The 22,848-nt window shown below is 32.4% G+C and overlaps 1 protein-coding gene across 1 annotated transcript in view; it reads left to right on the top strand.

Moving 5' to 3' along the window:
• The window catches only part of LOC145266889 (lisH domain-containing protein ARMC9-like), a 317,027-nt gene extending 316,496 nt beyond the window's left edge, over positions 1 to 531 (top strand). Inside the window, exon 25 of the mRNA XM_080122667.1 lies at positions 394 to 531. Coding sequence (XP_079978793.1) covers positions 394 to 395 — 2 coding nt within the window. The 3' untranslated portion in view covers positions 396 to 531. The remainder of the gene's footprint in view (positions 1 to 393) is intronic.
• Positions 532 to 22,848: the final 22,317 nt, after the last annotated feature.

The raw sequence follows: 22,848 nt of genomic DNA, 5'->3' as shown, positions 1-22,848 counted from the left end.
AATTAAAACTTAAACCCCTTGAATATCTTATGAAAATAAAGGCATAATGCGAAAAGAAAATGATATTTATATTTATTAAGTTGGTGCAAAAATAATGTCATTTTTGACTTGACGTTAAACGTGAAAAACGACATTATTTTTGCACCAACATAATAACTGAACTACTTCGTTGTCTTTCATTAATCTTATGATTATTAAAAGATAAAGATTTGGTAAAAATTCTGCATGTTGTTTACTTATTATTTCACAGTCGAATTGACACGGTCAGTAATCCGAACTGAAGATTAAAGAAACCAGTGGATGGCGAACTTAAGAACACATGTAAACTATTTATCTTGTAATTTATACAGTTTAAGTCTTATAGCATTCATAAACATTAATATTTATTTCCAGAGGGCAGCACCTGTGAAGTGATTTGATCATTCAATCTACATGGCATATTAATTTCAAGTTTTCTGGAAGCAACGAGAAAAGACGTCCTCTTTACTGCTATGTCTACTGGACAACCAAACAAGGCAATTCTTCACAGGAAGAAAAGCGGCAACCTACGAACTTTTTTTTTACTAAATTCCTTTTCTGGAGCCTGACACTGTCTACTTTCAGCTACCTACACCTAACGGGATAGGTCGCTCAGATAAAAATATCATTGTTGTTTATAAAAGGGCTTTGTTTTCTTTTCGTTTTATTAACTTTGTTTTTATTATAAGAATTAGTCTTTCAGTCTATGTTATGAGCGGCTCCTATCTTTTTCAAATTCAGTTTCAGTTTTTTTTTTTTGGTTCTCCGACAAAAGATGGGTTGGATCTAGTAATTTACTCCCGTTCATCCTATCCTCTTTCATTTGTTTGCAATTTTCTCAATAACCACGCCTTGGACTTTTTTTTTTTAAATTTTGAACAAATATTAGTCATGGTGAAAGTAAATTTTGCCAGAACGGATTTTCCGGGATAACTCTGGTTGCCCCTAGGGGCCATTATGGGGTCAAATTACCCCTAAATCGTTGATCCGTTCATTTGTTCGCACAAACCTTGAACTTTTTTTTAAATATTGCCCAAACATTAGTCATGGTTAAAGTAAATTTTTCACTTGTGGAGGGGGACTCCGCATGATCGGCTTGTTTATTAATGAACTCGATAATTATCTTAGTTTGAATCATTCTTAGGATTTTAGAGATGCATAAATAATTTTACATTCATACATGTAGACACAGTTTTGTAGGGTAATCAGATGATATAATGCAGGTTTATTAACGAACTGAGAAAGAATAAACGAAAAAAATATATAGCCTAAATATTTCAGTTACTACAAATAAAAAAACGTCACTAGCTTGTATAAGCTGTTTTATTTCTTTCCCCATTAATTTTGGTTGATTCTTTCCTTTTTTTCTTATTTTCACTACTTCTTTCTATACTGAGTGGAAATAGAATGCAATTAAATCAATTGCTTTCTACTACGTCCACACAATCGCAGCATGATAATCTGAAAGAAAATATTAGCTAAGATGTAGCTGGGAATTTGCTCATTTCCAACCAACGAGAAGGATTCCTGTCTGTTTGTAATTTGAAATGGCTTGTCTTGGAGCCTCGGAGAATCAGCTTCAACATTAACAACCACTTGCTACCCCTAAAGTTTTTTGTTTTAGAGTGATACTACTTCAATAAGATGTTAAAGTTAGCAGCAAGCAACAAAAATAATACACTCAACAAAGGCGTAAAAAGCATTAAAAAAATCACAGTCAATGCTTTTCTAAAGAGCCTTTAATGACTACTACTAATGCTGGTATTCTAGCGAGAAAACAGTTAATACACAAAATAGAAAACAGTTAATACACAAAATAGAAAACAGTTAATACACAAAATAGAAAACAGTTTATACACAAAATAGAAAACAGTTAATACACAAAATAGAAAACAGTTAATACACAAAATAGAAAACAGTTGATACACAAAATAGAAAACAGTTGATACACAAAATAGAAAACAGTTAATACACAAAATAGAAAACAGTTAATACACAAAATAGAAAACAGTTAATACACAAAATAGAAAACAGTTAATACACAAAATAGAAAACAGTTGATACACAAAATAGAAAACAGTTGATACACAAAATAGAAAACAGTTAATACACAAAATAGAAAACAGTTAATACACAAAATAGAAAACAGTTAATACACAAAATAGAAAACAGTTGATACACAAAATAGAAAACAGTTGATACACAAAATAGAAAACAGTTGATACACAAAATAGAAAACAGTTAATACACAAAATAGAAAACAGTTGATACACAAAATAGAAAACAGTTAATACACAAAATAGAAAACAGTTAATACACAAAATAGAAAACAGTTAATACACAAAATAGAAAACAGTTAATACACAAAATAGAAAACAGTTAATACACAAAATAGAAAACAGTTGATACACAAAATAGAAAACAGTTAATACACAAAATAGAAAACAGTTAATACACAAAATAGAAAACAGTTAATACACAAAATAGAAAACAGTTAATACACAAAATAGAAAACAGTTGATACACAAAATAGAAAACAGTTAATACACAAAATAGAAAACAGTTAATACACAAAATAGAAAACAGTTTATACACAAAATAGAAAACAGTTAATACACAAAATAGAAAACAGTTAATACACAAAATAGAAAACAGTTAATACACAAAATAGAAAACAGTTGATACACAAAATAGAAAACAGTTGATACACAAAATAGAAAACAGTTAATACACAAAATAGAAAACAGTTAATACACAAAATAGAAAACAGTTAATACACAAAATAGAAAACAGTTGATACACAAAATAGAAAACAGTTAATACACAAAATAGAAAAAAATTAATACACAAAATAGAAAACAGTTAATACACAAAATAGAAAACAGTTGATACACAAAATAGAAAACAGTTGATACACAAAATAGAAAACAGTTAATACACAAAATAGAAAACAGTTAATACACAAAATAGAAAACAGTTAATACACAAAATAGAAAACAGTTAATACACAAAATAGAAAACAGTTAATACACAAAATAGAAAACAGTTGATACACAAAATAGAAAACAGTTAATACACAAAATAGAAAACAGTTAATACACAAAATAGAAAACAGTTAATACACAAAATAGAAAACAGTTAATACACAATATAGAAAACAGTTGATACACAAAATAGAAAACAGTTAATACACAAAATAGAAAACAGTTGATACACAAAATAGAAAACAGTGATTACACAAAATAGAAAACAGTTAATACACAAAATAGAAAACAGTTGATACACAAAATAGAAAACAGTTGATACACAAAATAGAAAACAGTTGATACACAAAATAGAAAACAGTTGATACACAAAATAGAAAACAGTTAATACACAAAATAGAAAACAGTTAATACACAAAATAGAAAACAGTTAATACACAAAATAGAAAACAGTTAATACACAAAATAGAAAACAGTTAATACACAAAATAGAAAACAGTTGATACACAAAATAGAAAACAGTTAATACACAAAATAGAAAACAGTTGATACACAAAATAGAAAACAGTTAATACACAAAATAGAAAACAGTTAATACACAAAATAGAAAACAGTTGATACACAAAATAGAAAACAGTTAATACACAAAATAGAAAACAGTTAATACACAAAATAGAAAACAGTTTATACACAAAATAGAAAACAGTTAATACACAAAATAGAAAACAGTTAATACACAAAATAGAAAACAGTTAATACACAAAATAGAAAACAGTTGATACACAAAATAGAAAACAGTTGATACACAAAATAGAAAACAGTTAATACACAAAATAGAAAACAGTTTATACACAAAATAGAAAACAGTTAATACACAAAATAGAAAACAGTTAATACACAAAATAGAAAACAGTTGATACACAAAATAGAAAACAGTTGATACACAAAATAGAAAACAGTTAATACACAAAATAGAAAACAGTTGATACACAAAATAGAAAACAGTTAATACACAAAATAGAAAACAGTTAATACACAAAATAGAAAACAGTTGATACACAAAATAGAAAACAGTTGATACACAAAATAGAAAACAGTTGATACACAAAATAGAAAACAGTTAATACACAAAATAGAAAACAGTTGATACACAAAATAGAAAACAGTTGATACACAAAATAGAAAACAGTTGATACATAAAATAGAAAACAGTTAATACACAAAATAGAAAACAGTTGATACACAAAATAGAAAACAGTTAATACACAAAATAGAAAACAGTTAATACACAAAATAGAAAACAGTTAATACACAAAATAGAAAACAGTTAATACACAAAATAGAAAACAGTTAATACACAAAATAGAAAACAGTTAATACACAAAATAGAACGCTAAAGAAACAGCACGCAAACATGTATGACTTCTACCGGACATTTACACAAATACAAAATTAATAAAGTTTACATGCATCTAAAAAGTGTGTAAATATTTGGGATCCTACGTAGGTGACAATTAAGTTTGCTAGTGTAAATTTTGACAAGAGTTACACTGAATGTATGGTAACCAAGATCTGCAAAGTAGGATCATTCCCAGGGTTGAATGAATGATGGGTGACGTAAAATTGAGGCAGGGGGCAAAGGACAAACGCTGTAGACAAAACAGAGAGATGATAGAAATGACGTTATGCTTTCAAGTGGAAAGGAAACCAAGATTTTCAGATTACTGTCTTTGGGAAGCCGTATGAACGAAACACTATCAATAATGTAGGAAAAATCGGATCTAAAGTAATGTTATTTCGATGTCTGTCCGTGTGCAGCACTCATTTAGTTAAGAAGTAAATGACTTGGGTAAATTCTCTTCAAATAAAACCATATATAAAAACTCTCAGCAAACGTCTCCTTGTGTTGTCTTTTGCCATGAAAAGAGTTTTATTTGTCTTAGTTACACACATGAAACGAGCGACGGCCACTCATAAAACGTGACGGAAAAACTCAGTGTAAAACAGGGTGATAAAAGACCACGTGTGAGCATAAATAATTAATGTTAAAATAGCCTTTGTATTCTGTTTTATGACAAACGCTGTGTTGTTTAAATTATTCGCCATCATGAAGAAATAAATCAAATTAATCAGTTACTAAATGGTGAACCTTAATTATCATCATTATTATATAACTACTTTAGCTTCACTTTCGATTTTTCTTCAAATCAAAGAAAATACAAATTCTCTTTCTCAGTGGTTGCTCTGTCTCCAGCATAAAAAACAAAACATATTAACGCAAGAACAGTGTACATGTAAAAGTCTATATTTCACTTTATATCATACACGTGGCTATAGAAACTTGAGGCCCGGGGAACATGCGCTCCTGCAATATGTAAAAACAACGAGACATTTCAATTTATCCATTTCAACTTCTGTGAGCCGGTCACGTCTATATTTACACAGAAATGGCAGCTTTAAAATCAGCTTCCTCTCAATCAGCCAAATAGATATTCAAAAGAAAGAAAGCAACTACACTTCCCTCCAACGAATCGCAAAAGGGAAGAGACACGAATTACTACAAACTTATTCACACATATATAACCACACCGAATGACTGAACACATCTTGCTAAAAACATTTCACTTTAGCCACTCAACTTGTTGCTAATGACAAGCAACTAAACACTGTGACATTCACCGCAGGCGAATTGAATCAGCTTCCTCCAAAGGAGGAAGTTTCATGTGAATATAAAATTCACAAGCGGTCCCCAGTCACATGTACACCCTCGTTAGGGGAGATAACGACGTTAGGCTTTTGCAGTTTTTGTAAGGGGTGTCGACTGCCTCCTACGTATAGCGCCTGATATTTACAAATGCTCACCCATTTGGAACAGACCAGACTCAAGTTTGCTTAACTTTGTTGATCTAAGGGGAACCGCCGTATCAACGTGATTATGTTGTACACTACTACCTTGCTACACAATGAATGTTAAAAAAAATATAAAACAAGCATCGTGAATACATGTATGCAATGCAGACTACTGCATTTATTCCCGAGTTCAACACAAGACTCAAACATTCTCGCTCTGCACTAATAATTTTATTTAGATTATTTTTCAACGTTGTCAACTTGTTAATAAACATTTTTGCACGGATCGTTTTGTCATTCATTTTTCCTTCTACACGATTTCTTGTTTCATTTAAATAAGTCCATATGCAGCTAGACACTATTTTAACCATTTGTCTCTGTCATCATTGTCAGCTTTGTCGTAATTATCAAATTAATACCTTTGTGTCGACGAGTATATTTCTCCAATAATGCATCACACAATTCTTTAATTATAGATATTTTCCAAGATTCAATTCTTGTAACACAAAACAGTATTTCTTTAATTCAATTAAAAGAAAATGACACGAAGGAAATATGAACATTGAAATTCATATTCACTTATTTCATCTGCACATGAGGAAACTGATTTTACAAATATATTTTACTTCTCGACTGTGATTACATTTTGGTGGAAACAATTCTAATATTTTGGCGATCTTGCTGGGAGCCATGAGAATTTGTCCCGCTTCTTACATTATTCTGGTTGGGGTTAACTGATTTAATCTGATAGATGGAACAATATTCACATATGGAGAAATGGAGACGATGAGAAGTGAAAGTTATTTATTTACCTACCAAAGCCAGTTAAAAAGCCAGTCACTAGAATTAGCGCACTTTGGCGTACAAAAATGTCTTAGCATTCCTGTCGGCATTCTCTGGTAGGGATGCCTCAGCAATAAACTAACATTTTCTTAAAAAGAAGGTAAAGCCTGGGAATGTGGACCTCCTGAGACTCAACATTCCACATTCCCAGGCTTTACCTTTTAAAAAAAAAAGACTATATCTCAGCTAGACGGTAACAAAATCACTGGCGGGATGATTGTTGAGAACTTATCTCCGACTAGTGCAAAGAAAAATAAGTTGATGAACTCGCATAACGAAATAGGCCAATCAGTTATGGCTATTCGTAATTTCCGTGGTCATCTGATCTGACTTGTAACAATCACCGAAAGCAAAGAAAGGCTTACATTCCAGGTCGGGAAGTTAGAATTGCACAACACATAATAAAAAAAGAACAATTAAATATTTTAAATATTTACATTTCAGGAATGTCGGTTTAGGCCTTTCTAAGACACAGTTAACATAAACAACCAAAGAGAGAGGAAAAGAGAAGGCCGATAGTCGTCCAGCATGATTGACATTTTCTGCCATCGTTTGTAACACACATACACACACGCGCGTGCACACAAACACGCACTCGCACATATATACACACACACGCACACACACACACACACACACACACACACACACACACACACACACACACACACACACACACACACACACACACACACACACACACACAGCTAAACGCAATTGTTTTGTTCGGTTTCATACTGGTCAATGACCAAAAGTGAATGGTAAATAAACTTCTTTTTTGACGAAATTCGTCTGTCTTGATTATAGAACTACGACAAAATAATTGTCAGAATATATGTAATATATATATGATATATGTATATGATATATATATATATATATATATATATATATATATATATATATATATATGTATATAAATTTAACCATCCTGCACTTACCTTTAACCAATTAAAAAAATATATAAATACACTAAGACTCCAAGGAAAAAAAAAATCGCTTCTGATGATAATCGGACGCACCGATAAAAAGCACTTGAGCAGAATATGGCTTAACAACAACTTTTGGGCGCCATTCTTTACAACATGCCGATTGAAATTAAAAACACCGCTCGGCGAATCGAAAAGATATCCATAAAAATCGGAAAAAAGAAGTACTCTGTCGTGTTGAATCAGATGTGCTTGAATACATTAATGTTGGGATGATTAATCAGCATCGGAAATTGGAAAAATTTCAACTTTCGGGGGAATTGGAATCGGAAAAATTGGTGCCTATTTTCAGATACGAAAAAACGATTAATTATCCTTTTATTTGAATTTATTTAAAGCAAAATCTTCCACTGTTGGTAGTAATAATGAAGCAATAAATGTTTAATTGGTTTTTACCAGTAAAACCTAAATCTACAGATCCTTCACAAGTGTGTTCTACGTTTGAAAAATATATGCACAGTTAGCACGTGTTTTACAGTAATCAGGAAAAAATCACAACTTCATAGTTAAAAAATTTAGAGATTTATAAAGAATCAGAATCGGAATCGGTAATTCTATCGGAATCGGGAATTTGGTACGGAATCGGTAATTGAATCGGGACCGGGGAAACTATTGAAATAATCAAGTCACTAATATATATATATATATATATATATATATATATATATATATATATATATATATATATATATATGATGTGTGTGTGTGTGTGTGTGTGTGTGTGTGTGCGTATTTCTATGACTCATCGGTGTGTCCAGATCATGCAAAATTTAAATCCTGGACTTCAGTGGTTAACATCTGACGCTCTACTGAGTTATTATGACTGTTATTGTGAAGTTGAAGAAATTATATTGTATTTAAAAAAATATTCATTTATTTATATCTAAACCACTGGCCTTGATAGAGGGGAGACTAAAACTTGAGGATTTGAAATGACTGCAAGGGGAGACTTGGTTCCAAACATTTCTCATTTATATCTCCTCTCTTTGGTTTTCATACATAAAGTAAATTTCAGTGTATAAGGATTATTTGATACTGAAGATATTCATGATTGTACCCTATTTCCAAAAGATAGGAAATATAACATATGAAAAATATTTGGAATCAAGTCTCCCCTTGCTGTAATTTCAAATCATTTGAAACCATAGCAACATGTTTTAGTCTTCCCTCTATCAAGGCCAGAAGTTTTTGGGAAATATCAGACATTTTGTAATTCATATGCAAAACTAGGAAAACAAATGACTATAACTAAAATTGATAAACGTGCAGTATCTTTCCAACCATAAAAATATCCTTTAAAATTACCACTATTAAAGGTTTTTGAGAGTGCTGAAAACGAAAATAATAGTTAAAATTCCAGGAAACGAGCAGTTTCCAAGATATGAATAAATTATAGTTATAAAAAGTGGGGGATCACTTTTCTATATTAAGTTAATGTAAAATGAACACCTACCTTATAGCCACATGTTTTGGGGGGAAGGTCTGTTATTTTTTTTTAGGGGTGGCGTTTATTTTGCAACTGTGGCCTGGTAGACCAACACAAAACCTACCCACAAAAAACTTGTTTTCTATATGTTTTTGGGTGTGATGAAAACGAATATCGCATTTAAATTTTTCGCAAATAAGTATTTTCCCAGGTATTAAGAAATGTAATCCTTTTTGTTATAAGTGGTTGCCATTGTTGTTTAATATCCGAAAAATACTTATTTGCAGAAAATTTAAATGGACATTCGTTTTCAGCACAACCGAAAACCTATGGAAAACAAAATTTTTTAAGGTAGGTTTTGTGTCGGTCTACCATGCCACTATAAATACCAGCCCTAAAAAAAGTAAAAGACTCCCCCCAAAAGGTGGTCATAAAGTGGGTGATTATTTTACTTTAAGTTAATATAAAAAGTGATCCCTAATTTTTGAAACAATAATGTGCGATCTTAAGGGCAAATGTCACATAGCCTACTACACAATTCAGTTTATTAGTTTTCCAACGAGCCTTCATTTGTTAAATTTTGATCAATAGTCGCCGAAATTTCGAACTTATAAAATTGCCAAAAAAGGTGGTATATCTATATATATTGATATATTGATATACTGGTAGACAAATTGAATATTGAAATGTTGATATCTTTGGTTCCATCGGACAAAATTACATGAAAATTTGCAGGTTTTTTGAAGATTATAATACTATTCTATGGTTAAAATCTTATGGCAATTAGTAAAAAAGAACGTATATTTTCAAACCAATAAAATAGGCCAAAATTTGTCTATATTTGTATATATAGTGTTATGGCAAGCCAGCTTTAGTTTTGCTGCTTTGGGCGAATTTTGTTTAGTTTTTTTTTGCTTCGTTGTCTTCCCTGTGGTCTTGCCAGGCCACTAATATATATATATATATATATATATATATATATATATATATATATATGTATTAGTGTTAGTACGATTAATCGGAATCGAGAATCGGAAAAATAGGAGCTTTTTGGAGTATCAGAATCGGTATCGGGAAAATTTGAGCATATTCTCCGATGCCAAAACCGTTTCCTTTAATTATCTATTTTGTTATATTTTGTTTTTATAAAACGTCTTCCATTGCTTGTAGTAATAATAAAATAATAAATTTTATTGATTTAAACTTTCAGTAACACTTAAAATCTCTAGACGAAACCCTCACAAGTGTGTTTTTACGTTTAAGAAAATACATGCACATTTAAGACGTGTTTTGACAGTAATCGGGACAAAATAACAACTTTATAGTAAAATATTTAGAGATTTATAAAGAATCAGAATCGGAATCGGTAATTGTATCGAAATCAGGAATTTCGTACGGAATCGAGAAAAATATTGCAACGTCCCACCACTAATATATATATATATATATATATATATATATATATATATATATATATATATATATATATATATATATATGTGTGTGTGTGTGTGTGTGTGTGTGTGTGTGTAGTTGAACAATACGAATGTTCGTTGAAATATAATAGAATAATATGCTAGTTGTCATTTTAATATGAAGCACATTTTCAGTTAATTGCAAATCACATTGGGGAAATAATGACAAAATAAATTCCATCAAAATTTAGCTGATCTTATTTGTTGCATGATTAAAATAATTCCAAAACCATTATTTCCCTTTCGCTTTACTGTGATTTTAGCAAAGCAATATTCCGAGGAATTTGTTGTTTACCAAGAAACCAACAATGGATTCTGAATTCCCAGAGAACGCTTTGCAAAAATTAATTTCTGCTTTTTTTTTTGTTCGCATCCTTCTTAATATAATCGCTCAACGAAAAGAGAACATCTCGATGGAATATTTATTTTTGTTTTTCATATGCGTTGCAATTCAAAATATAAATTTCTGTAAAGATAATCTTTTTTGGGCGCTTAAGAATACTCAAACCGAAAAGTCTCGTATCTTATGAGTTTTATGTTTGTTGCACGTTTCATGCCTTTTGATTATTTTTCCCGCTTTGCTTTATGTCATACTAAAGTTGGTTCATTTATTACGAAAAATTCTCTTACTAAATCATGCGTTTCTCTTTTATTACCTTACTTATTTATTTGGCCTTATTTCACTTGTATTCAGCAAATAATTATTCACATGATACTGTCTTCTTTCTTCAACGATTTCATTCAGTAAAGATTGAATTTTATATACCGTTTCATTGCTAAAAGTTTTCTTTAAGATCCTTTCTTCGATTTCATGACTCGTCTTATTTAGAATTTGTTTCTAAATGTCTTCAAGCCTTTTCGAAAACGAGGAATGTTTATTTATTCTTTTTTTTTCAACTGGTTCAATGCTAGAACTACCACTGTGCACCATGGTTTATAATAAAAATCACATTGTTTTTTACTTTAATTTCATCACCGATTTGATCCTTCTCTATTTTACCTTCCATGCAGCCTAACATTTGTTGCTAATATACGGAATTGGTAGATAAATAGGGAAACAAACTAGTAGCAAACTAGTTACAATAATGATACAGACACAGGGATAGAACCACGAATGGAATATTGTTAGCTCTCTCTCTATTTTATTAGTGTGGGTGCCCGGCGTTGCCCCGGGTGTTTGGAGGTGTGTGTTGAGCAAAAAAACAAAAACAAACAAAAAAACCCCCCAAAATATTGGTAGTAGGCAGGCAGGCTGGCTCGAACCCGTACCGCGAAGGAGGAAAATAACGTGAAAAAAACCCCACAAAAACAAAAAACAATAAACGTGACGTCTTCACTGTTGCACCCATCGCCAAACCGGAAGTGTCGTAGGTTTTAATTAAGGCTAGGAAATCGAAAAGAGGGGATTAATTTTCAAAATATCGGCGAAAAAAGCGATCCCTCTCTGTAGAAAATTGCCAAGTTGAGGGCGAAGGAATTAATGCTTTTAGCCAATTTTTCGATATTTGTTGTCCGGAGGGGCGATCTTCGAAACAATACCGATCTCGTGAAAATCCGTCACCTCTGTCGAAAGTTTTAGGCATACATACATTATACATACATACATACATACATACATGCATACATACACACATACATACATACATTTCAACAAACATTTGAAATTTATATTATAGATTACTCTTATTTTTCACTAGGCGCAAAGAGTTATTATTTGAGATCATATCTAACAGGAGACGGTGAGTTCAACAGTGATATTTCTGTTCACGTTAAATTTAAAGTTCTGTAGGTTAGTACAGTCATGGAAGCAGGAAGCAGGACGCGAAATCAAAAGTCTAGCAGTTCAGAGAAAGAAACTATTTTAGTAGAAGGCGTTCCGATATTTATGAATGTCAAAAATAAAGGGGTGGGATGTTGCTATTTGTACACAGAGGGGACACACATGACATGAGTTTATCAGAGTACATATCATTAAAGTGCTTGTAAAACAAATGCAACGATGCAACACCGCGGCGATGGGACAGAGGTTGGCGCTTGGTCGATAATGAGAAGCCTATTCAATTTGAGACTCATTTTTGGACTCTGTCTAAAAGAGAGAGGCTAGTAGCAGATTCGCCAACCTAGATGTGGCCAAAATAACCAATGCATTGGCGAATTGGGCGACTTATACAATATAGGATACTCTCTGTTGTGGTCTGTCTCATTATTTTAACTAGTTTGTTTATATTCTTATCAACTAAATATGTGTAAAAATGATTTGATTCTTTCTACAATTTTATTTCAAATTTCGAACTATCTAGAATCGAAATGTTCCTCATTTTCACCTTTTGTTCTTAAAGTCTGCGTGATATTTTTCGAATAGTTAACGTCTACTAATTTAAAACACGTCTGAGGCATTGTTGCTACCATGCTTTGAAATTCCAATAACCCGGATGTTTGTGGATTTCCTTTTATGGATCTTCATTCCTTTCACATTATTTTGAGAAGTTACCTTTGTTCTGTTAGAATTCACAGAAATAACTTCCCGCTTTTTATCAAGGAATTCACTCGGATTTATCGAAACGTTGAAAAGATCGATTGCCACCAATGCAAGATTTTATAGTTTTTTTTTGCAATTGCTGATTTCTTGGTCTTCATTTTTTAAGCTTATAGATTTGATCTTAATTTTTGCTATTCTTTTTTCGCGATTTCTTCAATATCATTCCAATGATCCTTAGCGTTCTTGTTCATCTGTCTATGGGTTTCATTACTGTGCAGGCGTTCAACGTTAGTAATTGTTTTTTATCATTTCCGAGATATATTCCATTTTTATTGGATAGCCGTTATATTGGTTGATAAGTAGTTGAAATATTATAATAACGTGACATCTTATCATAAAAAAATTCATAATTGTTTTATTCTTCGTATTCACATTGGCATCAATAATTGTCAACTTTATGATTTTCTTCTCCGGATTCATTTTCTTTAAATCTTTTTAACTTCGCAGTTTCATTTTTTATTTTTGTCTCTTTAGTCTTGACAGCCTTCATCAATTCTTCTTTTGATTTATTGTTTTTACTTCGGTGAAAGCTTCGGCCTTCCATGCTGTCATCTGTAGATTCCATTTTGGCAGAAGATTTTACATTAAAAGTGTAAATGGTTTCAGTAATTCATTAAATGATTCACTGCTTATTTTGAATAAGCTACCGTTTTAGTTGAATCTTTCAGAATTATTTTCTCTAATACATATTTTCATTTACAATGATAGTGTTTCCATTTTGTGGTTCATTCTGTTGTTCATTCTATGTCTAGTTTTCTGGTCGATCCTATGGTCCATTGTGTGGTCCATTCTGTGGTTCATTTTGTGATTTATTCTATAGTGAATTTTGTTGTTAATCCTCTGGTCCATTTAGTGGTCTTTTTTTTGGTTTAGTCTATGATCCATTTTTTGTCCATTCTCTATTCCATTCTTTGGTACGTTTTGTTGTGTATTCTGTTGTCTGTTTTATTGTCATATCTGTGGTCCATGTTGTGACTCGATCTTTAGTATATTTTATGATTCATTCCGTAATTCATTCTGTGATACATTTTGTGATCCATCTTATGATAGATTTTTGGGTACATTATCCTGTTCGCTCTATGTTTCATTTTGTGGTCACTTCCTTGTATCCAAATCTGTGTTTTTCTCAGTTACTTTTCATTGTCGTCTGATTTAAAAAAATATTTGCTTACTTTGAATATACTTTAAGAATCTACATTTGATCTGAAAATTAGTTCAGTCAAATTGATTTTCACAGAACTTCCTTTTAATTTTCTGTTTACTAAACTGACATTTCTCCATTATTGAATTCAGATTTATTGATTTGATTTGTTAAAGTATTTGCCATCTTGCTTAAGCGACTCAACATTTTACTTCTGTTTATTTGTTTGGCAACAAAATGACTAAAGAGTCCGACTCGTTTTCGATATAGAAATTTTGAAAGGGTTCATGCTGTTTGTCTTTCGTTTTCTTAATCGAAATAGTCGGAAAATCAATATTTTCGTATCGATTTCTCTTATCGATTGTTCTTGTGGTTTTAATTTCCGAGCCGGTTCAATTGATTGCCCCTACACTAGCTATTGATATTGAATCTTGTCGTCTGCTTGTCGTAATGTTACAGCATTTAACAACTACTTCATTATTTAAAGTCGCCGTTTGACTATTAACAGCTATAGGAAAAGAAATTAATTTTCCAGTGGATTTTTTTCTTTCTTTTGATTCTGTTGAGTTTTTCCTATTAGATTTACTTCCCTTTATTTTGTGATGACGGAGAGTCGAAGAACTGAATTCCTGTTCCGTGTAAGTTTTTATCGAATTGGAGAACACCATTATGTTGTTCGGTTGTACTTCTGAGAGCGTTTTCGTTTTTAATCGAATCTGCAATTTTCTCGTTTATTATACTATCAATAATCAATTTTTCTGTCGAGTTTATCATGTTCGAGTTTATAAGGGCATTGTTAGTTAGAGATCGAATTCTGATGTTGGTGTTTAGATCTGATGTCTTACCAAAAATAGCCATTGTCGAATTCTGTAAATCAATTCCGATTAATAAGAGTAAAACATTTTAGTTATTTTCTTTGTTTTATTCGAATTCAAAATACTTTGAACGCTGTTATCCATTTTGATTTTGATTATCAAAATATCCATTTGAATCGTTACTTCGATTGCTTTCAGTTGTAAGAATGCAAGTTTGAAACCTTTAATGAAGTTTACCTTTTCTATAGATTTAGACTCCTTCCTCATGAGGTTAAATGATTAAAGTTTTCATTACGCATTATCTCTCCAACTGTTTTAACTTAATTGGATAATTCTACATTCATTAATTTGCCATTAAATTCTCAAATATTTGCTTTAATTTCACAAGGAAACACAGTGCCCTTAAATTGTTTTCAACAGAAAGTTTAAAAATAGTGTCACCATTTTGCAAATAATTTGTTGATGTATGTGAAGAAAATAAGTTACATTTTCATTAATAAAGACTGAATTCGTAATTAAATAACCCTCGATATTTGATCAACACAGATTATTTCTGGCTGATGGTGCTTCGGTGTTAATTTCTTTTGCAAAAATTATAAGCAATGTATAGTTGTAAAGGAAGCTCGTTTCCGCAATCATTTTCGTTCATGTTGCAGTTCTTTAAATTATTTCTTACAATCCCATTTTTAAGTATTATTGTTTAAAACATCAAAAATGATAAAAATCGATAATCATTCAGAAGTGGTGATTTTTGAAGTTTTTAAATGCATCGATTTTTTGCAGATTCCACCAAACATTTTTTTTCTTACTTACGTTCACCCCTAACAAGGCATATTGCCAATTGGACGTAAGGTGCTACCATTTGGGACCATGCACAGGAAAGATTCACAAGATGTTGGTTTACCTTACATTTAAACAGTCAGGGAAGCAGGTAGCAGGAAGGGGATTCCAAAGTTTAGCTATTCGAATGAAGAAACTATTAGAATAAAAATCTTTCTGGTATTTAGGGACCGCAACAGTAAAATGGCGTGATTTTGTTGCTAAGCGGGTCTGTTAGGGCTATGTACGTCGAGAGAGTACAAGAGCAACGAGTTCATCTGACCACATTCTATTCAAATACTTGTAAAACAGGCACAGAGCTGCAACATTGCGACGACAAGGCAGGGGTTGGAGCTTAGTTGGCAAAGTGGGATTATTATTATTAGATTAAAACTCTTCTTTGAACCCTATCTAATAGGAAGAGATTAGTGGTAGATGCACCAACTCAGATGTGACAACAATACTCGATGCATGGGTGAATGGTGGCTTTGTAGAGGTACAGGATACTCTCAGGTGTGAGTCTTTAAACACGATCACGATAGCGGTATCCCACCTCCTTTGCAATGTCTTCCGTGTATTTGTTCCAGTTCATATTGCCTGTGAATGTGAGGCCGAATTCTCAGGTAGGGTATTATTTGTCATGGGTATCGGTGGTTAGAGAATTGTTAAAAAAGAGCAGCTTAGTCTTATTAGCATGAAATGTTACTTTCCATTTACGACCTCATTCCACTAAGGTCCGGAGGTAATTTTCTTACAATTCTGCCATTGTTTTCGTTTTGTGTACATCCGTTATTCCCCGTGTATGTTATAGATCGTGGTATCATCAGCAAATATACTCATTTCGGACACAATATTATCAGGGAGGTTGTTAATGAATATCAGGAATAATAGTGGTCCACGAATCGACCTCTGGGGCACTCCTGCATTAATGTTATGCTGTTTGGATGTACGTCCATCAATGACAACCTAGATCTAATTATATTTAGTATACGTCTAGTTATACTGTACAGTTTAATTTTCATTAACAGATTTTCATGCCAGACTTTTGTTTCCTTTGGATTTAACAGTTTTAACCATGAAATTTATTTTCCGTTTTATGAGAAATTCTAACGTTTACGTTGAATAAAACTTTGATTAGAAATGCTAGCATTAAATAGATTTTCTTGTTCAAATTTCACCGATAATGTTCCACTTTTCGAACTGTTATTTAGCAGAATTTCCGTCAGTTGATCCAATAAGCCTCTTCTATAATAGACATTTCCTCTATTACCGATCGCCGAAGAGGAAAACATATTATTTTGGAAAATAGTGATTACACCGATGCTTTCCTTTGCATGATTGTATTTCAATCCGATTTTCCGAAAATTCCTCGTTCAGCTGTCAATTCTGAGTCGCCATGTTTCCCTTTGTTGGAGACACGTCCTATTAGCGTGACTTTAATGACATTCGCCATAGATTTATGTCCTATTGCTTCTGACAGCAAAGAAGTTGTCATAACATTTGCAGAAGAAGGGATATTTGCTGCTGAAAATGAATTTGTGAAAGGGAAATAATTATCCTGACTAGTTATTCGTCGATGAAGAGATTCTTGCGTTGAATTTAATTCAATGTTTGTTTGGAATGTCCGGAGAGGATTGTGAATTTTGGTTTTCCCTCGCAAAGTATTTCTTTTGTGGATCAGTGTGTTTTGAATCCTACCCACTGTATTTACTTACAGATCAAGTGACAGTTGTTCAAACAAAGGTTATCTGCGTCCGTTTACGTAATCGACTAAATATCACCAGTTGCATACAAAGTTTGATCTATCAAAGTAAAAGCCGTACCGGCAAACTTTCGCATACGGATCCACATAAAACATTGCTAGAACACGTCGCATCGTAGCGGATCATTAAAAAAAAAAAACTGCAAACGCTGTCACAGTGCTTGATTGAGCTATTATGGACAGGATATGTTTAAAAAGTAGGCACTTCTGCATTTTAGGGTTTCAGGACGAGTTTTATTTTCAGTTTTGAAGCGTAGCACTCAGGATAAGAAATTACAATCATGAAACGCATCGAATATTTGCGAAATTTATTAGCAAATCAAAGCAAATTCATTAAAGTAACGCACTGACCAATAGAAAACACCATAAAATATAATTAAAAATATAAGAAATATAAATTAAAACAATCAGTTTAAGATAATTTTTCAATTTCAATCCGGATAGTCACTAAATCAGTCACTTGCGTCCACTGTCATTTTTCCTATTTTAGAGAGAACCACCTTTCCTGGTTAAATCTCGCCGGCTAAGACAGTTAGAGAGACTAAACCTGAATAAGTTAAGTTTTTCAACTTTTACCAGAGTTCAACTCTGACCTTTAACACTTGTATACTTAAACTACTCTTGTTATGAAAGACAAGTAGAATTTATGCTAGTAAATTTATACTTTTAGATAGCTTCTTAAAATGATATTTTTACATTTCTGAAAATTAAATAAATTTTATGCATTATAAATTAAATATAAAATGGTTGACACTAGACGAGTGTGACCGAATACTTATTTTTATTATTAGCTACTACACCGATATGTAGGGGAGGACGCAACACCTTTCTTTGGATTTCACCCTATTATGGTGAATGTTTAGTATAGCGGTATCAACACCCATTTATAGAGTCTTTAGTATAACTCTGAGGCTTCTAAACAATTCTACAGAAGAGCTAACAATACCTGCAAGAGAGCAATTTATGAAACTATGTCTAGCTATTCTCAACGGACCGTGACACTATCTTATCTCAACTTGATTTTTGAAGAATCTCTAATCGTGTTACTCCTGCTACTTCTCCTCTATTTAATAATCTTCAGTTTATTTCATCTTCTAAGGATAAGCCTGATCTTTTTGTTGGTCATTTTGTTGATAACTTTTCTATCACTGATTCTGATGTTGTTCTCCTTGGTTTTCCTTTGAAAACTGTTAAGTTTCTTGATTCCATGATTATAACTCCGAATATGGTTGCTAGGGTTCTTTCTGACCTTGATCAATCAAACGCTTCTTGTGATTCAATTTCTATTGTCTTTCTCAAACGTTGTACTCCTAAACTGTCTTTTATCCTCTAGAAATAATTCAATCTATGTGTCCTGTTTCCCTTCTTTCTGGAAGGAGACTTCTGTAGTTCCTATCTTTAAAATTCTGGTGAACGGTCTTCCAAAATATTGTTCTTTTAGGCTGCTCTCTGTTATTAGCAAACTGAGAGGTTGGTCGACGGTAAGTTTGTTAATCTACTTGATAGCCTAGGTCTCCTTAGTAGTGTGAAGTATGTCGTCTGTGGTTTTCGTTTAACAGGTGATCTATTAACGTTTGGAAATGAATGGATCTATCGGTTGTTGGTTATCGTAGTGGTAGTAAATTTCTTTTCTTTCTTATCGAAGCTTGTAACTCTGGATGCCGCATATTCATTTTATTTTTCTATTAATGCCGATGTTCATCAGGGCTTTATTCTAGTTTCAACACTTTCTTCACTCTATAAATTACTTTCTAGAGAATATTATTCCAAAAATGACTAATGAGACCATCCTATATTTTGCTATTGCTTTTTTACTATCTTCCTAGGATAAGTTCAAATATACAGCTGATCTAGAAGTTGACCTGGGTTCATTTATGGTTTTGGCTAAGAAATGCTTTGTTTCAATTAATCTGGTTAAGACTCAGTTATTGTATTTAAATCGTAGTCCTGAGATTCTTATGGGTGGCTCTGCTCATGACCGACGCTTTTCTCTATCTTTAAAAATCTATTATCAACTTGGACGTCTTCAAGTCCAACATAAACAAACTCCTGACAAACCGCCCCCTTAAGTAAGACACTCTATTAAAATCCCCAACACTAATGATTACTACAATACTATCTCATTGATTACTGTACACGGAATAACCCTTATCCCTAAGTGGCCTTCGGGCCTTGATAAGTGGTGACCTCCATGTAAAAAAAAATCATGCACGGAGTATGCTTGTCATGTTTTGCTGGTGAATTTCTGTTTCATTTGAAGGTTCTTTGATAAATGACAGAAACGTAATTTAATTAACCTCACCTTTCTTCTTCACTTCAATCTCTCTCCGTTCAAACTCAGCGGTCTAATATTCACAAGCAATATGAGTTGGAACAAGTACATCGATATTAGCAAGACTGCTGCAAATAAGGTGGGCTCCCTCTACCGTGCTAGAAAATTACTTACACGTGACAGTATCCTGTATCTTTACAAAAACACCATTTGCTCTTGCATAGAGTATCGTTGCTATATCTGAACCGTTGCATATACCACTAGTCTCTCGCTCTTAGGCAGGATCCAAAACAAAGTTTCCAATCTAATAGGTCCCGTACTCTCAACCAAGCTTCAGCCCCTGTCTTGTCGCCGCCACGTTGCAACCCTACGCTTGTTTTACAAATATTTTAATAGAGTTTGCTATGATGAACTGATATCACTTGCGCTCCATCAAGCAATAGAATCAAACCCTATTGAATACTGAAGTCCCTCGATGCCGGAAATACTAATATTCTGATAGGTTCTTCTCTTGGATTGCTTTCTTGTTTACTGCTTTCCTGAGTGTACCTGTGTGTAGAGGTTTAAATTTAATGCAAACAGACATCTCCGTACATAGTCCCCTGTAGGCATTATCACAAATATTAGCCCAATTACTTTTAAGTGGCATAATGCATTGTTTATTAAAATATGCGCAAAAACATAAGTAGTAATAATAATGGACGCACACTGTAGTTGCGTGGAAATCAGTCCATATCAAAATATATAAACGACAGACATTGCTTTAATAAAAATACAGAATTTATTGATGTTTGAAAACAAATGCGTATCATCTGCTTCCGGCGTTTGTTTGGTTCACTCAGCGTTCCATATTGATTTCATTGAAAAAACAATTCGACATATTGACACAGAAGTTGTATTTTTTTTCTATTCGGTCAACACTTATCAAAACCAAGAGATACTTGAAGATAAGGTTTATTTATTATCAGTGGCAACATGAAGAACACTATGGAAGTACTAACATTGATCAATGGTGTGAACTGTGTTTGAATAATTGTGAGACTATTTATTGCTCCTTTTATTGAAAATAGAATTAAGGCTTGAATTACATTTTTCAAGTAGTTATAAGCTTTGAAAGATAGTAAGTCTAATTATTCAAGTTTTTATCACGAATCTTTAATGGCGATTTCTGACACTGCTACTGATGGTTAGTGTGTACAAAATCCAGTGAATCCAGGAAGTTTGCAAAGGTAGAAGATCCAAGTTTAATGTAACCCGAATGCATAGGAATAGGGGTGTAGAAATGGTGCAAACAACACAGTTCTATGTGGTTAGGCGCATATGAATTTCAGGGAGAAAAATCCTGTCTCTAAAGTTCACCATTGAAGAAAATGCGAAAAGTAGAGTTATTTTTTTTTGGGGGGGGGCAAAGAAAGGCATTGACCTAGTAACTATAGCAGTTCCATGCTGTAGATTGAGGGAGGATGATGAACTGGTTGTCATGACAACTTATCTTGTAAAAATAGCAATTAGGGTAGTAGGAGGGTCGAGATGGAATAGGTCAGTGAATACAGTTTGGCAACATTACGAGCAGAAGTTAACCAGGTAAAAGCAAATGTATTTAAAAATTGGGTGGTGGTGGTGGTGGTGATGGTGTAAGATTTAAGCGAGAAAGAATTTATGTGAAACAATTGGAGGATTTTATTGAGAGTTTTAGTGGATTATGAGGGCTGAGGAAGAATTAAAGAAAAATTATGTATACTTATATATATGATTATATATATAGTAATTATATATATATATATATATATATATATATATAAGTACTATATACTATGTACTAATTATACTATATATATATATATATATATATATATATATATATATATATATACTAGCAAAAGTACCCGTCGTTGACTGGATTCAAAAACAGCCTACAGAAAATGGACTCTGATTTATTAAAGTATGATAGGTTGTGAAAAGGAAGGGTTGTAAAGAGATAGCTTCGAATTTGGAGGTATCAAAACCAAAGCAAAATATGATGAAAGTAAAAATAAAATATATAAACCCCATAATTTATTATACCATACCTGTTCACACTGAAACACTTATCGCAATATTCTGTGGATCTATATTAAAAAACCTTGTTAAAGTTTGTGACATATTTCCATTCTATGGAGGTCAGGCGCGAACGAACACCCCATAATTTTATTATACCATATTTCTTCAAACTGAAACATAATTATCAAAGTATATTTACGCAGATAGATATGAAAAGTCTGTATTAAAGTTTGTACCTATTTCCATTTTTTGGAGGCCAGGCGTGAACGCAGACCCCACAATTTTATTCTACCATCCCTATTAAAGTTAAAACATACTTATCAAAGTATTCTTATGTACATCTATATCAAAAACACTTGTAAACGTTTTTTTTATTTTAAAATTTTTTTATTTCCATACTTTGTGGACCAGACGCGAACGCAGACGCCACAATTTTAATGAACCACCGTTCTGCAGGATCAAACATACCCATTCCTGTGTCTCGATACATCTTCTATCATTATATGTAATCAGTTTTTTAAAATAGTCAACCATACAGGAGCCTATTCGTGACAACACACACACACACACACACACACACACACACACACACACACACACACACACACACACACACACACGCACGCACACACGCAGACAGACATTCAGCTTTATATTATATTTATATTAGTATATAGTATATAATACATATATATATGTATTATATATATATAGTACATATATATATATATGTATTATATATTATATACTAATTATACTATAGTAATTTGTAATACCTACAGGCACTAGTATTTCATCCTTTCGGGAATCATCAGTGCAGTGTGTTACAATTCCAGCCGATCGGGAGATGGAACCCTCACATGAAGCCGTCTTTG

This window comes from Euprymna scolopes, chromosome 4 (assembly GCF_053919585.1).
Source record: "Euprymna scolopes isolate OS-2025 chromosome 4, ASM5391958v1, whole genome shotgun sequence".
In the NCBI taxonomy this organism is placed as follows: Eukaryota; Metazoa; Mollusca; class Cephalopoda; order Sepiida; family Sepiolidae; genus Euprymna; species Euprymna scolopes.
Note: the sequence above shows the minus strand (reverse complement) of the source record. Positions and strands in the feature narration are given on the sequence as shown.